This window comes from Vulpes lagopus, chromosome 2, assembly GCF_018345385.1.
Source record: "Vulpes lagopus strain Blue_001 chromosome 2, ASM1834538v1, whole genome shotgun sequence".
NCBI classification, from domain to species: Eukaryota; Metazoa; Chordata; class Mammalia; order Carnivora; family Canidae; genus Vulpes; species Vulpes lagopus.
In genome coordinates, this window is record NC_054825.1 from 33,513,907 (window position 1) to 33,528,636 (window position 14,730).

Sequence of the window (14,730 nt, forward strand, 5' to 3'; positions counted from 1 at the left end):
TCACTGGTGACTACTTTGTGTACTGCATGACATTTTATAAGGACAAAGATTTTTTTTTTTTAAGGGAAGTATTGGAAGCCTGCCCTGTAGCACACCCACAAATCTCTCTCCTTTCCATCTTTGACTGAGTCTCCTTGTTTCCACTGTCCTACTCCCTGGGGATGGTCCTTACAGACTCTCTGGCTTGTGCTGACAAGATCTCTGTGTCTCTTATTTCAGTCCGAAGCACTGAAAAAAAAATATAAGAAAAGAACAATATTTTTTTTCAATTACCAAACAGACCACTAAGAATGAATTTTTATTTTTTTATTTTTTATTTTTTTTAAAGATCATATTTATTTATTCATGAAAGACAGAGAGAGAGACAGAGAGGCAGAGGGAGAAGCGGATTCCATGCAGGGAGCCTGATGTGGGACTCCATCCCCTGACTGGGGATCAGGCCCTGAGCTGAAGGCAGACAGTCAACCACTGAGCCACCCAGGCATCCCAAGAATGAATTTTTAGTACTACACAATATGTGTTGACTTTTTTGAACTTCACTGTTTAATTCTTATGTCAATATTTCTATGATATTACAGACATTGATGATCATTTATTTAAATACATCTCTGAAACAATAACCAAGTCAATGTGAAAATTCCATCCCATTTAGTCAGAATATTTTTAGAAATATATGCCACAAGGTATTGATAATAAAAAAAGTAATTAAAAGAATAACTAACATTATAACACATAATCTGTGCCAGGTACTCTTCTAAGACCCTTACACATATTATCATATTTAATTCTTACAATAACTCAATGAGGTAGGTGCTGTTATTGTCTGTATTTCAAGGCAAGAAATTGAAACACAGAGAAATTAAGTAACTGGCTCAAGGTGACATAGCTAGTAAGTGATAGTGACCTACCCCCAAACTGCAAGTTTAAATAGGGCTGGATTAAAGAGGGTACCCATGAGGTGCACAAGACATCAGACTAGCTACTCTAGGAGGATATACAAAGACATTTCCTTTAAGGAATTAAAATATATACATATATATTTACATATATATGAGGAAATGCTATTAAATACCGATTTTAAAAAGTTAAATATAAATTCCAGGAACTCTTTAAAAGCCAACAGAGGGGCGCCTGGCCAGGCAGTCAGTTGGGTGTCCCAGTGTTGGTTTCAGCTCAAGTAATGCTCTCAGGGTCATGAGATCTCGCCCAGTGTTGGGCTCTGGTTCTGGGCTCTGCCCTCAGCTCAATGTCTGCTTGGGTTTCCCTCTCCTTTTCCCCTTCCCCCTGCACTCTCTGTCTCTCTTTCAAGTAAATAAATAAATCTTAAAAAAAAAAAAAAAAAGCTGATAGATGTACCAAAGAATAGTGTTACTTCCTTAAACTTTCTGCTCAAACAAGTTTACATTTTTCTTTTTTTTTTCAAGTTTACATTTTTCAATGGTCTACCCTACTAATAAACACACGTAACACCTAATTCTTTCATTGCTAGCTAATCTTTACCACTGCAGTCAACCATTTCTACAGGAAGCAATGCTTATATAATAGTCAAACCACATGTACCTGAGGTTGAAGCACCATCCAACAATGGTGCTTCAGTTTAAAAAATCTAACAATGTCTTTGATTAACCGGGTGCACCTCAGGTCATTATATGTATTCACTCTTTGGTTCCATCTTAGCCAGGTTCTCTGCTCCCATCATTGCTCATCACTGAAAGGTACCCCCTAAAGGAAGGGTTTTCAGGCACATGCTGGCAGCCAAGTGCAAACGGGCTCTTTCACGTTGCACATCTGCTCACAGGAATCTCTGTGCACACCGAATAGATGGGTGTGACCAGATGACTCAGTGGAGAATCCCTGGGTGGCTCAGCGGTTTAGTGCCTGCCTTTGCGCCGGGGCTGTGATCCTGGAGTCCTGGGATCAAGTCCCATGTCAGGCTCCCTGCATGGAGCCTGCTTCTCCCTCTGCCTGTGTCTCTGCCTCTCTGTGTCTTTTATGAATAAATAAATAAAATCTTTTTTTTTTTTTTTAAAAAAAGAAAGAACTCAGTGGGATCCATGTGACGTTCACCTAAATTGAGGACACTGACTCATGGCTTTGTAGCCCCTGAAAAAAACTTATTGAAAAAAATTAGTTTGACTCTTTATACCCGAAACAGTTGGCCAAATAATCTTTTCATTCTCCCACCAATTATTTTGGCATCTTTTAAATGTAGTCAGAAGATAAATGCTACCTAGTTTCCTCGCTTTTCATTTTCCTTGGCCTCTCCGTCAGGATGTGGATGTTAATGTCAGTTTGCACAAAATGGAGCTGGTTTAAATGCTTCATTTTTATGAGGGTAAGGAAGTAAAGTTTTTGCACCAGCTCTTTTCTCAATTATGGTAGAACATCTTTCCCTATTTCCGAGGAGCTAGTGACTTGCTTGTTGCTTTATTTGTTAAGGCTGCACTAGCTTCTGTTACTGGTTGGCCCCTCAAAATCTCAGCAGCTTAATCCAATGGAAGTTTATTTTTCATACACAGAAAGTTAGTCACTGGTGGGGTCCCAGAGTGATGGAGGCTCTACCAGCTGGCAGATGAGAGAAGAGGGCCAGCAGGGATAATTGGACAGGCAACTTGTACAAGTCCGGTCTGGGAGTGACACACTGTTGTCCACATTCTGTCCACCAGACTCAGGCATGTGGCTTTACAGAGCTACAGAAAGTGGGGAGGTGCCCTCTGGCAGAGAAGTCTCTTCTCAACAGCTCAACACCATGGAAGAGGAGTGCAAATTTTTTGGCGGAAGACTAGCTAGCCACATTGCTATGAGTGCTAAATTCCAAGAAATTATGTATTTTTAAGATTTTTAATTTATTTATTTGAGAAAGAGTGAGCAAGAAAGAAAGCATAAAAGGAGGGCAGGGGTGGAGAGGCAGAGGGAGAGGGAGAAGCAGGGAGTGAGACATGGGGCTTGCCCCCAGGATTCCAGGATCACAACACGAGCCAAAGGCAGGCGCTTAACCAACTGAGCCACCCAAGTGCCCCGCCCCACCCAACAAAGAAACTATATTTTAGAAACAATGACCTCTGACCAAATATTTTTAAATAAATATTTTACGAAGTTTATCTAAAGCGATTAATTTCAATAAAACAAATTAAGTCAGCATCTACTAGTTGAGCACCTAGTAAGTGCAAGTCTCTTGATAAATCTCATGGAAAAGTTGAGGGAAGGGACAGATGTCAAGATGAATGAATGTCCATGGCAGAAAATGAACTTTTGTGAATATTATATACAGTTAAAGTTACATCCATTAAGATGTAATTTAAAATATAATCTTATTGCTAGAAAAAGATGTTTACAATGAGTATATTTGTTCTGTTTTCTGATTATACTGTTTCATTGTAGGAAAATTTGGAAAGTACAAAAAGTACAAATCAAATATCCTTAATTCTGTCACACAGAGATAATCACTGTGAACATTTTTCCTGTTTATATTATATATACGTGCATATTCGAAAAATTATTTTATGAGGACAAATTTCAAAGCACCAAAGTCAAAAACATCAGTTGACCTGTACTCACCTATTTGTAATCATGAAGAAATTCGAGGGAGAATGCCAAAATAAACTGTTTTTCTTTGCTGGTATCTGGGACACCAAGTTTCATGACTTATCATTAAAGGGAGAAGGAGGAACAGTTACAGCACCTTTTATGCGTCTAACAATTAAGTGAACAAACAAGTTGCTGCAAAAACGATCTATGTGGGCAGCCCGGTTGGCTCAGTGGTTTAGCACTGCCTTCGGCCTAGGGTGTGATCCTGGAGCCTCGGATCAAGTCCCACGTCGGGCTCCCTGCATGGAGCCTGCTTCTCCCTCTGCCTCTCTCTGTGTCTCTCATGAATAAATAAATAAAATCTTAAAAAAAAAAAAAAAGAAGATCTACGTAACAATGCACTGACATTTCCTATATTTATTCAACATGTAGCATGTGCAAGGACCACCAGAATATGTTCTAGAAGAAAGGGATGAAAGGGATAGGGTCACTGGGAGAACTTTTCTGGCAATAATAACTGCAAAGGTGATTAGGCTCAGCCAGGCTCTCCCTCCATCACTGGAGGTGTCAGATCAGAAGCTGGAAGACCTTTTGGACTCTGGAATGTTGAGGAAGGGATCCAAGCACTGGACAGGAGAAAGATGTCCTAAAGTCATTTCTCACATAGGGTGCATGGATATTACCCCCAGCGCATCCCCACACATAGTCCCGACAGGAGCAGCTCTTCTTATATGAGCTATTTGGGATTATACATCCTAACCAGTTAGCTGGTTGGCCAGAAACAGGGCTTTCCTAGCTCTGGGGCAGTAAGGAGTTAAATGCATCATCATTGGCACTCCAGACACCCTGAAGGCACAACCGGGAAGCAGGGAAAGGTGTCAAGTGGAAGCAGAGACCCAGGCAGGTAGATGTCCAAAGAGTCACAGGAAGGTGCCTATTTCTTTGCCTTACCATGAACTCTCATTCAGTCAGAAGCTGCATCTTCTGACTTTGATGGATCAGAGGGGCTCTAACTCTGAACGTTAAGAGAAAATCATGGTCAGTAAATTGTGCCACCATGTAGGCAGAATAACATAACTAGTCACAGCATTTTGACGCCATTGACCAGTGACTATAGAATTTTGTTCACCTCCCCGCTCTTGTCTCCTCCTCCAGAGCACACCTTAGCTATCTTGATAACAAAACAAAAGTCCACTCGGCTTTGAAAGAAAATTGCATCATAAACAATCGGCAGACGCGCTTCCAAGTGGTTAGAGCAAGTGCCACAGACTAAGTAGGCGACCACGGAGGGGGCGAGAGTATTTCCCGCCCCGATTAGGGTTATGGAGAATGTTTAACAGAGAGGGTTTTAATGCTTCTAAAGATGTTGAAACTAAAGAAAAAATATTTACCCAGAAGGTACAACTCTCCCGAAAGAGAGTAAAATACATCCTTTATAAAGTGAAACACTACTTGGCCGAAAAATTCCCAAAGCCCTGCACGACTGGCCCTCCGAGGCGCTGAGCCCGGCCAGCATCACCGGGAGGCCGCGGGCTTCGCGCCAGGCCCCGGACCCGAGGCCACCCGGGCCGCAGCTGGCGGCCGCTGGCACGAGCGCCGGGTGGCCGGGCCAGGCTGGTTCCCGCGGCTCGCCGCCGTGGGGAGCCGGGCTCGGCCGAGGCCACCCCGCGGGGCAGCTGCACCGCCCGCGGCGGCCCCGGAGGCGCGGCTCCCGCCAGGGACGGACCCTCCCTGCGCCCGGGCGGCGGGCGGCGGGCGGCGGGCGGCGGTGAGTCAGGGCGCGTTATGCAAGTGCTGGCCGGCCGGCCGGCGCCTCCCCTCGGTCTTTCACCCCGGCCGTTACGAAAGCGAGACCCCCTCCCGCCCCGGCTATAAAGCGGCCGGCCGGGCGGCCCCGGCGGATCGCCTGCCTCCCGGGCTCCACGCGCCCCACACCGCGGCCAGGCTTGCGCGCAGCTCCGGTGGTGAGCGGCGGCGGGCGGCGGGCGGCGGGCGCGCAGGGCAGGGCCGGGGGCGCGGGGCGCGCAGGGCAGGGCAGGGCAGGGCCGGGGGCGCGGGGCAGGGCCGGGGGCGCGGGGCGCGGGGCGCGGGGCGCGGGCTCACGGCGCGGTCCCCGCAGGGCGGACTCCCGGGCACCATGGAGTGGGTGTGGGCGCTCGTGCTGCTGGCGGCGCTGGGCAGCGCCCGGGCGGAGAGCGACTGCCGCGTGAGCAACTTCCAAGTCAAGAAGAACTTCGACAAGGCTCGCGTAGGTATCCGCCGGGTGGCCCGGTGGCCGCGGCCCCCCGCCCCCCGCCCCGCGCGCGCTCTCCCTTGCGGGGGCGGACCGTGCTGGCCCGGCCCCCGACCCCACGCTCACCTCCCTCGCTCACCTCCCTCGCAGTTCGCCGGGACCTGGTACGCCATGGCCAAGAAGGACCCCGAGGGCCTCTTTCTGCAGGACAACATCGTCGCTGAGTTCTCGGTGGATGAGAATGGCCGGATGAGCGCCACGGCCAAGGGCCGAGTCCGGCTTTTGAAGTCAGAGCCCCCTCTGCCCCCCCACCCCCCCCCCCACCCCCCCGCTGAGCACCGGACCCAGACTGGGCAGGGAGGGGAGCATCAGGGTGCGCTGGAGGGAGGAAGCCCGATGCCCGCCTGGCTCAGGATCTCCTTGGCTTTTGCAGTAACTGGGACGTGTGTGCAGACATGGTTGGCACCTTCACAGACACCGAGGACCCTGCTAAATTCAAGATGAAGTATTGGGGCGTAGCGTCCTTCCTCCAGAAAGGAAGTGAGTAGTCAGTTCAGTGGAACCACCTCAGGGGAGGGAGGGGGTCATACCTGACCAAGTTGCCGGGTTTCTTCTCCAGCGGCACCCGGCACCCGTGGAAAGAACCGCCTCTCTGTGGTGGGAATTCTCAGCAAGGCCTGAGGTTAGGGAAGTGAGGTTGGGACTAGTGAGCACCCCTCCCCCCTTTCACCTTCAGCTCTAAAAACCTGGCCCAAGCTCAAAAGGACCTTTGGGCTTGTCAGGTGACCTCCTTCTGCCATTTTCCTGTGCAGCCACTGTGCCAAGGCATGTACCCTTCATGCTCAGACTTCCCACCTCTCCAAGACCCATCCCACATCACCACTCACAGCCTGGTCTTATATTTCCTCCATTTCACTGGGCTGAATCCCTGGGACAGCTTGATTACTTGGGGACCCCAGCAGAGGCAGGGAGACCCTCATCGTGGGATATAGGGAGCATTTGTGCATAGGGTTGGCTCACTCCCAGGTGCCTTACCTGCAAAGGTTGAGATACTGAGCCAGCCCAGCTACATAGCATTCTGGGCTAAGGTCAGAGGCCCTGACCTCTTCCCTTCTTCCAACCACTGAAACTCAGATGGGGGCAGGGTGTTGAAGATTCTCAGAAAAGCATCCTAAAAATTGGGCTGATTATAAGAACCACGACATTTACATGCCCTTTCGACTTTTATTCCATTTCTCTTATGTTTCAAATCTGGAAAACTCTTTGGTACCCAGAGGACAATGCAGGCCAGGGAGGAGGTGGGGATCTATCCTGGGATCCTAAAGATGGAGAGTTAACCCTACAAACTGAGATCAAGAGAAAGTAGAGATTTGCCCATGGTCATACAAGTTTGCATGCCAGGGGTTCTAGCTCCCAGGTAAGTAGCAAAAAATATCTCAAATAATGTGGCAAGACTTGCTAGAATGATTCATTTGGTGTGAAAGATACGCTCTTCTGATAATGAGTTACAAAAATCAATACTGGAGTACAAGATTACTAATTTTTAGTAAATGTAAACAAACAATGCTCTGTTGCATTTTGAGATGCACTCCCGAGAGGACTTGGGTTCTGTGGGTAGTGCATTCAGGAAGGGTGGGAGGGCACCCCATGAGGAAGTGGGGTTTGCCTCTTATCTCCTCCTCCCCTTACCAAACCAGATTAGTTTTGCTTTTACCTCTGATAGATTGAGATTCTAGCCAGGAGTTCAATCGGAGGGGGAAAAAAAAAAACCCAAACTTTTGAAATCTTGAGAATGACGGCTGCAGATATTCAGTGGGGTGAATGCAATAGGGAAGGCTCAGAATTAAATTCCCCGGGAGGTCCCCTTTCAGAAAGAAGCAGTGCTGTGCGGTGGCCAGTGGCCGAGCATGCGGGGCTCAGGTCAGAATGCCTGAGTTCAGATCCTAACCCGACCTACTCCCTGTGAGAACGTGGGTGTGTTCCTTATCCTCTCTGTGCCTCAGTCTCCTCCTCTGCAAAGGAGGTGATCAGAGCACCTGCCCCATGGGGTTGTCTTGTGTGGATGCAGTGAGTTACCCCACAGAAAGAGCAGTGCCAGGGCGTGCGTCCTGTGTGTGTATATTATTAGTGCTTTGTCTTCTCCCAGCACTAAATCATATTTTATCTTCTGGGCATGGGCTGAGAGGTCCCGCAGAGTCCATCAGTTCATTCTACAGGTGAAGAAACTCACATCTCTCTTAGAGAAATGACTAGCCCAGGGCCACCTGGCTACTTAGTGTCACTTAGTGACACCTCTTTGCCCAGGCCAGGAGAAAGGGCATGAGCCGTCCCTCCGTCCCTCCGTCCCTCCGTCCCTCCGTATTCTAAGTAGCCCTCAGCCTGGATGATCTGGGGCTTCTACCTCCCTGTGTCTTACCTGCTTTGGCGATTGGGCGGGTGGGGCTTCTACAAACTCTGCATTCTTTCCTTGTGCCGATTTCTTTCTTCCTTGATCTTGGTCTGGCATTAAACCCTGACTTGATCAGGAGGGTCTGAGGCCTTGGAGAGTGGCCTCTCCCCTTCTACATCTGCTGCATTTTACCAAGCATATGTGTTTAAAGCGAGGTCTGCTTATTGCAGAGAAAATAACTCAGAAACAAATACTCTATTTGTTGTTATATTCTTTTAAAATGAGGTGTAATAAATTTCTACAGCTGAATATTCCATTGCAATGTCAGCCGACTCCGACATGGCTTGCTGCCCCAGCTTTGGGCGTGCTATGTCCTGGCCTCCTTCTGCCCCAGCTCTGCCAGCAGCAAACAGGACGTCTCAGGGGTTAAGGAATGCCACCATCAACCAATCTTGGTTGAATACAGGTTTCACCATTGACTGGCCTCCCTGAACTTTGATTTCCTTAACTGTGAAATGGGGATAAAGAATAGTCGCTATTTCATAAGATTGTTGGGAGGACAACTTAAGGTAACGCATGAAAAATGCTTAGCCTGAGGGATAATAAGCGCTCATGAAAATATTAGCTTTGGTCATCAAAATTTTGGGCCTCTCTGAAAGTCTTAGACAAAGATTCTCCTTTGTCTTCCAGATGAGGTCCGCCCCTCTGCTAAAGGGGCTAAATAATGCAGGCCTGATTGTCTACCTCAGTTTCTTCCTTGGACCACCTACATCTAGATCAGCTGGTTGCTTCCTAAGTGTAGATTAAGAGCTCAAACCTAGACTTACTGAATCAGAAACTCTTGGGGTGGGACCCCTGAGTCTGCAGGTTTACTGTGGTCCTTCGGTATGCTCCTTCTGCACAATGAAGCTGGAGAGACTGCTCTCGATAATTTAATACAAAGAATTTGGAGTTCAGAGGACCAAGTTCATTCTTTTGAGTGGCGGGCGGGCAGTCCATCTCACATCTCAGGAGGGAAAGTCTAGTAAAGTTTCTTAGGATTTAAATTTTTCATCGGCTTTGAACTATTTAGCTAAAAAGGAGCCTGGAGATAAACCAAACCAAGTTAGGCCTTTCTTTTAAAGTCAAGAGTGGTAGCCAATTTTCTTAAAACCAGGCATTGAGAATTACTTAGTTCTTATGTCAGAATTCACTTCTGGCAACAATCTTGGAAAAATACAATTAAGCTGCAGATTTGCTGAGCTAATCGTTGCCTTGATCATGAATCAGGGTTAACATTTCACAGAGTGCATGTGTGTCTGAGGGTTAGACTGCTGGGGTGCCTCCAACAGGCACACTGAGCCCCACCACCAGGGAAGGAATGACTTCATTTGCAGAGGAGGAGGACTCTCTGCACAGAGGCTCAGGAGTCTGTGAGGGGAGCCTGTGGTTAGGGTGAGGCCAGCAGGCGGTCTCAGGGCCTCTGTTCCTGGCCTGTCTGATGAATTACTGAGCAGTTGTGCGTCTGGGCATCCCCAGCTCTGTCCTCTGACACTCTCCTGTGGGAAAGCCTGGGAGGGGTAGTGGTGGCTCATTCTTTCTCCTGGAGAGCTTGGAGGGAGCTGAGCTGGGGCCTCCAGAACCAAGTCCCCTGCAGCTGAACCCCTTCTCTGATGGTCCTCCAGGGGTTCTCAGATCCAAGAGGTGACTTAGGGTGGGCAGAAGAAGCCTCCCTTATGCTCTCTGATCCTGGGGGGCCCGGGTTCCTCTGCATTTCTCCTGCCTGGAACCAACATAGAACAGAGACCATCACCTGCTTCGTGGTCTGAGCGTGAGATAGAGACACAGAGGCTTTTTGTCTCTTTGTTTCTTGTCCCCACTCTCAACTTACTGCGTGGAGACAGTGTGGTGTAGACATTATGCATGTGGGCTCTGGTTCTGTCCTGCTCTTTGTGATCTTGGATAAATTATATAGTTTTCCTGTGCCTGGGTTTCCTCATCTGTAAAATAGAAATAACAGTGTGCACTTCTGGGTAGACATGAGGAATGATTGAGAAAGCATGGGAACTGCCTACACAGTGGTTGATACATAGTTAAGTGCTCAGAAAGTCCTAACCATGGTTCCATGTCAATGAGAATGTTCAATTAAGTAGAGATGTGGCACTTTTTACCAAGTATAAGGAATTTGGAGAAACCTGGAGGTTTCTCCAGGGCAAATCCCTCAAACATACATTCTTATTAATGTTATTTCTTATTCTGCCTTTGCTGACATTTATTCCACCTTTGTGTATACTTCTTCCTGGCTTACCTCCCAGCATAAGGAATAAATGAAATCTGAATTCTTCAAGGGCTCAGCTCTGCCTCTAGCAGGGGAGATCTGAAAAGCGCAAGCTCTAAGAAAGAATATGTGTACCCTCAATGCAAAAACTACTCTTTTGCCAGGGTGGAGAAGTGAGTCAGGTTCTGGCTTCTAAGCCAGAATTAAGGTGGAGCAGGAGAGCCGTGAAGCAGATCATCAGAGTGATGTCCTCCAGGGGATCAGGGGACAGCAGGGCAGTGAGACATAAGCTGGCGGCCGTCAGATGTCAGCCACAAAAGCACAGATACTGTTGGAGAATAGGCGGAGCAGACAACAGTAAATGGTCTATTTGATGGTTTCGATGGGCTCACATTCCCAGTTGTTCTTTGGATAGATACTATCACATTTGTTGTCGGGGTGAGAGATTATCATTGAAGGGAACAAGGTCTTCCCCCCACTAATCACCTCTCGACTCCAGGATTCTTTTCTATAAAGGAGAACAACGTCCTTACTTATTCTCCCAATCGAATGAAAGCCTTCAGAATTCTCGGCAGTCTTCTGCTTCCTGGAGAAATGAAACCAGTTTCGGGAAGTCACTGGTTTCTTGAGCCTGGTATTTCCCTGACACCTGAGCCCGCTGAGGGAGAGGCATTGACTCTGTGGCTTTCTGGTTTGCAGATGATGACCACTGGATCATCGACACGGACTATGACACCTATGCTGTGCAGTATTCCTGCCGCCTCCTGAACCTCGATGGCACCTGTGCTGACAGCTACTCCTTCGTGTTTTCCCGTGACCCCAATGGCCTTCCCCTGGAGGCACAAAAGATCGTGAGGCAGAGGCAGGAGGAGCTGTGCCTGGCCAGGCAGTACAGGCTGATCGTTCACAATGGTGAGTGGGTGGGTGGGAGTAGGGTGCCCCAGCTCTCCCGGAGAGGTCGGTGTGCCATGCATTTGGGCCCTCCTGCCAGTGAGATGCATTTCATCTGCATGGGAGAGAAAACAGGGAGTCTGAGAAGCCCCAGGGGACCCAGCTGGGTCCTTCTTGACCAGATCTTTTGTGGGGCTGTTTCAGAAGGGGTGAGGAGGAAAAAAAAGCCCCTTTTCAAAACCCTGGCACTTTCAATGAAGTAAAGCTGCAGAGAAAAGGCTCTTCCTTTTTATCTGTTCCCCTAGGCTCAGTCTGTGGTCACATGATTTTGTCCCTGGTTACACTGCCCCCAAAACCGTGTGACTGCATTCATATTATTTAAGGATTCAGTGGCCCCAGTGAGGGGTGGGGCAGCAAATGTGACCATTAGTGTAAAAAGGTAAAGAGATACATCACCATAACAAGTTCAGATCACAACCATTTCAACAAATGCTCTTTTTCTCACATGGAACTAAACAACTGTGAAATTGCCTAGCTAGTTTTCCTCACTTGTGTTTTTTGAGATTCCCTGGAACAGCCATCAAATCTTTTTATAGATGTTACCTTTGTCTGATCTTGACTTAAAAACCGATAATGTTCTGGAGGAAAGTGTGCAGTCTATTTTGAAATGACACCCACTCCCACGGGAAACTGAGTTTCAAAATCCAAATAGGGTAATGCTAAAATGTAGAAAAAGAACAAAACTGAACTTTTCTGTTGGTCATCTGACTAGCCAGCCCACACAACACCAAACAGATAGATATGTACCCAAACCAAAAAACATTAAAAAATAAGTTTTGATGCTTTATCCTGGGAGCAGCCTACATGTAGGGCCGGGGGAGGATGTCGCCTCAGCCAGGACCCACACTGCACCATTTACCTGTATTACCCCCCACGTAACCCTCAGAGAACCTTATAGAGTACAGATTCTCATTATCTACATTCTACTGATGAGAAAATGCAGACTAAGAAAGATTACACAGATTATTGAAGATCTCCCACCCCAAAGCCCCCCGTGGCACCACTTGGTGACACAGGACACAGGACATGGTGAACATGGTGAACATGGTTCATAGTTTATAGAACCATACATAGTTCATGGTTTATAGAACATGGTTTCTATAAAACCACCCACACAGTGGCTGAGGTCAGACTGATTTGGTCCCCACTTCCTGAAATAGGAGGTCCCTGATCCTTCAAAATGCAGTGAGGCAAATTTAAGACCAATTAAAGGAAAACTTCCATACAGCAGTTCCTATGCTCTTGGCCCCTCTCTCACCCACAAGAGAAAATCAAAGGGTTTCAGGAAGAGCCTTGAGGGTGGGGATGAATCACAGTCACATCTAGCTGTGACCTTACAAGAAACATTTGAATACAGCCAAGCCCTAAGGCCATCATAATATTCACTGCGTACATTTACCACTGGGTCTGTCTTCCTGTCATCAATGACTGTTTTCTCTATTTCAGGGTATTGTGACGGCAGATCAGAACCAAACACTTTGTAGCAACGTGGAGTTCCATTTGAAAAGGTCCCATTAATTCATGCAGCCTTCAACTGTCTCGTATCTTAGGGGTTTAGTTTGCCCTGCTCTGCACCCCTGCCCTCCGCAAACATGGAATCTCAGCACACCTAAAAATATCTGTGGGGATAAGTGAATCTGCACTCAGATGACTGTTTTTCCTGGAGTGTTCTAAGGAATTGTTTCAAGCTTAGGATTCCAGACTTTGATTTATTAAAATGTAGTCACCTGTTTCCTGTGATCTGGGTTTTTATTTGTGCCGCCTCAATGTCAAAGTGCCAAGTTCTGTGGGTGGTTGGGTAGGGTGTGCTTCTGTATACCAGGAGGGGCTCTTCTCTCCCCATTCTTCATAACTTTTGGCCTGATCTGTGCCTCAGCTCCATTAGTAATGACTGTGGCTTCTCCTGACTTCCTGGAAAGGGGGCTTGCCATTAACTGAGAAAGGCCTCACCTAAAGCCTGCCAAGGCCAAAAGAGGTGTGTCTTGGCTAGGCCAGGCCAGTGAGCTCAAGGCCATGGGTCCATGAGGAAGGTAGGATGGTGGGCTCACCCCCAGCCCTTCATGTTCTCTAGGACTTAAAGCACTTCTTATTTCGGGGATGGCCAAAATGTTGAGGGAGAGGTGGCTGTGGGCTTCCCTGGGGGAGTCAGGAGATGAGGCCCTGGAAACCAGATCTGTGGGATGATCATGACGCCTCCTTCTGGAGCTCGGGAAAGGGGTTAGCTGGGGATAAAAGTAGCGGGGCTGGGGAAGAACACGCAGTGTTCACATCATCAGTAGCTCTCGTGAACATAGTGTGTAATCACATGCAAAGCCATTTGCCCTTTGTTTCCCAGGAGCTCCTGGGAGCCTCAGTTTCTGATCTGGAAAAGGCATCGAGGCTTTGGTACCAGAGTCTTAGTTTTAGGTCAAAATCCAGCTCAGATATATATTAGCTGTGTGATTTGGAGCTGCTCATATGGCTTCCCGGAGCTTCCCTCTTGTGAAATATGGGGGAATAGTATCTGCCTAATGGGGTCCGATGAGGATTCAGTTCGAGCACTTAGAAGCTGTGCAAGCCCTGGTGCTGATGCCAGGCTGACATCTATGAGATGTGTTGGGAGGTGGGGAAGGGGATGTGAGTGTAGAAATCTCTGCCTGCGAGCTGGCGGGTCAAGGAGCGAAGGGAGCCCTGGGTCCATCCTTTCAATGTGCTTTGTTCTCCCACCAGCAGGGGAGGAAACAGGTAGCTCAATGTGGGAAAGCTCTGCCTGTCGTGCATACCTAACAACAGGCTGTCAGAGCCAGGCTCTGCAGCTTCACTTTGATGATCCCAGAGGCCCATAACAAAGACACATATCACTTCATAAAACAACTTTACTTTACTAAATCTACTAACTAAAGATGCACGAAAGAACCCTGTCTTCTTGTTCTCAAGCTTGTGATCACCACTGAAATCTTACTTCAGAAGCAAGCTACTCAAGAAGCCTTGCGAGCAATGGCAACCAGTGGTGCTGATTTACTCTGCAACAGAGTCGTTGAGGTCCCTACTATGTGCCAGGTTCCAAGCTACTATGCATTGCAGTCATTGCTCAGCCTCCAAGTGACAGGTTCTCTTTGGCTCTGGTTTCTTCTCCCTATCTCCTTGTCCCAGGGATATTTTATAAAACCATAGACCTATAACCACTACCTGACGACTCCTGATGTAGTATCTCTGGGTCCAAGTCTTATATCCCTGCATCCAACTGCCCACTTTCCATTTGGATCTCATTGAGATCCCAAATTTGTATGCCCCAAACAAAACTCTTGGCTCTCCCACCTGCCATTCCTCTGGTCTTCCATATTCTTGTGGCCTGCCCAGTCATTCAACCACTGTCAGGAGTCACCCATGAAT

General features: G+C 47.8%; 1 protein-coding gene across 1 annotated transcript; it reads left to right on the forward strand.

Annotated features, from left to right (window-relative positions):
* The first annotated feature begins 5,351 nt into the window (after positions 1–5,351).
* On the forward strand, positions 5,352–13,088 carry RBP4 (retinol binding protein 4). Its single transcript, XM_041745263.1, has 6 exons — positions 5,352–5,492; positions 5,648–5,776; positions 5,912–6,048; positions 6,195–6,301; positions 11,107–11,319; positions 12,805–13,088. Exons 2-6 carry the CDS (start codon positions 5,666–5,668, stop codon positions 12,840–12,842), a joined length of 606 nt encoding a protein of 201 aa, XP_041601197.1. The 5' UTR covers positions 5,352–5,492; positions 5,648–5,665; the 3' UTR covers positions 12,843–13,088.
* Positions 13,089–14,730: the final 1,642 nt, after the last annotated feature.

Excerpts from the sequence above, each read along its gene's own strand:
- RBP4 (XM_041745263.1), top strand. The coding sequence starts at position 5,666 with ATGGAGTGGGTGTGGGCGCTCGTGCTGCTGGCGGCGCTGGGCAGCGCC. Across the intron at positions 6,302-11,106 it reads GTCCTTCCTCCAGAAAGGAA|ATGATGACCACTGGATCATC; the intron begins GTGAGTAGTCAG and ends TCTGGTTTGCAG. Across the intron at positions 11,320-12,804 it reads CAGGCTGATCGTTCACAATG|GGTATTGTGACGGCAGATCA; the intron begins GTGAGTGGGTGG and ends TCTCTATTTCAG.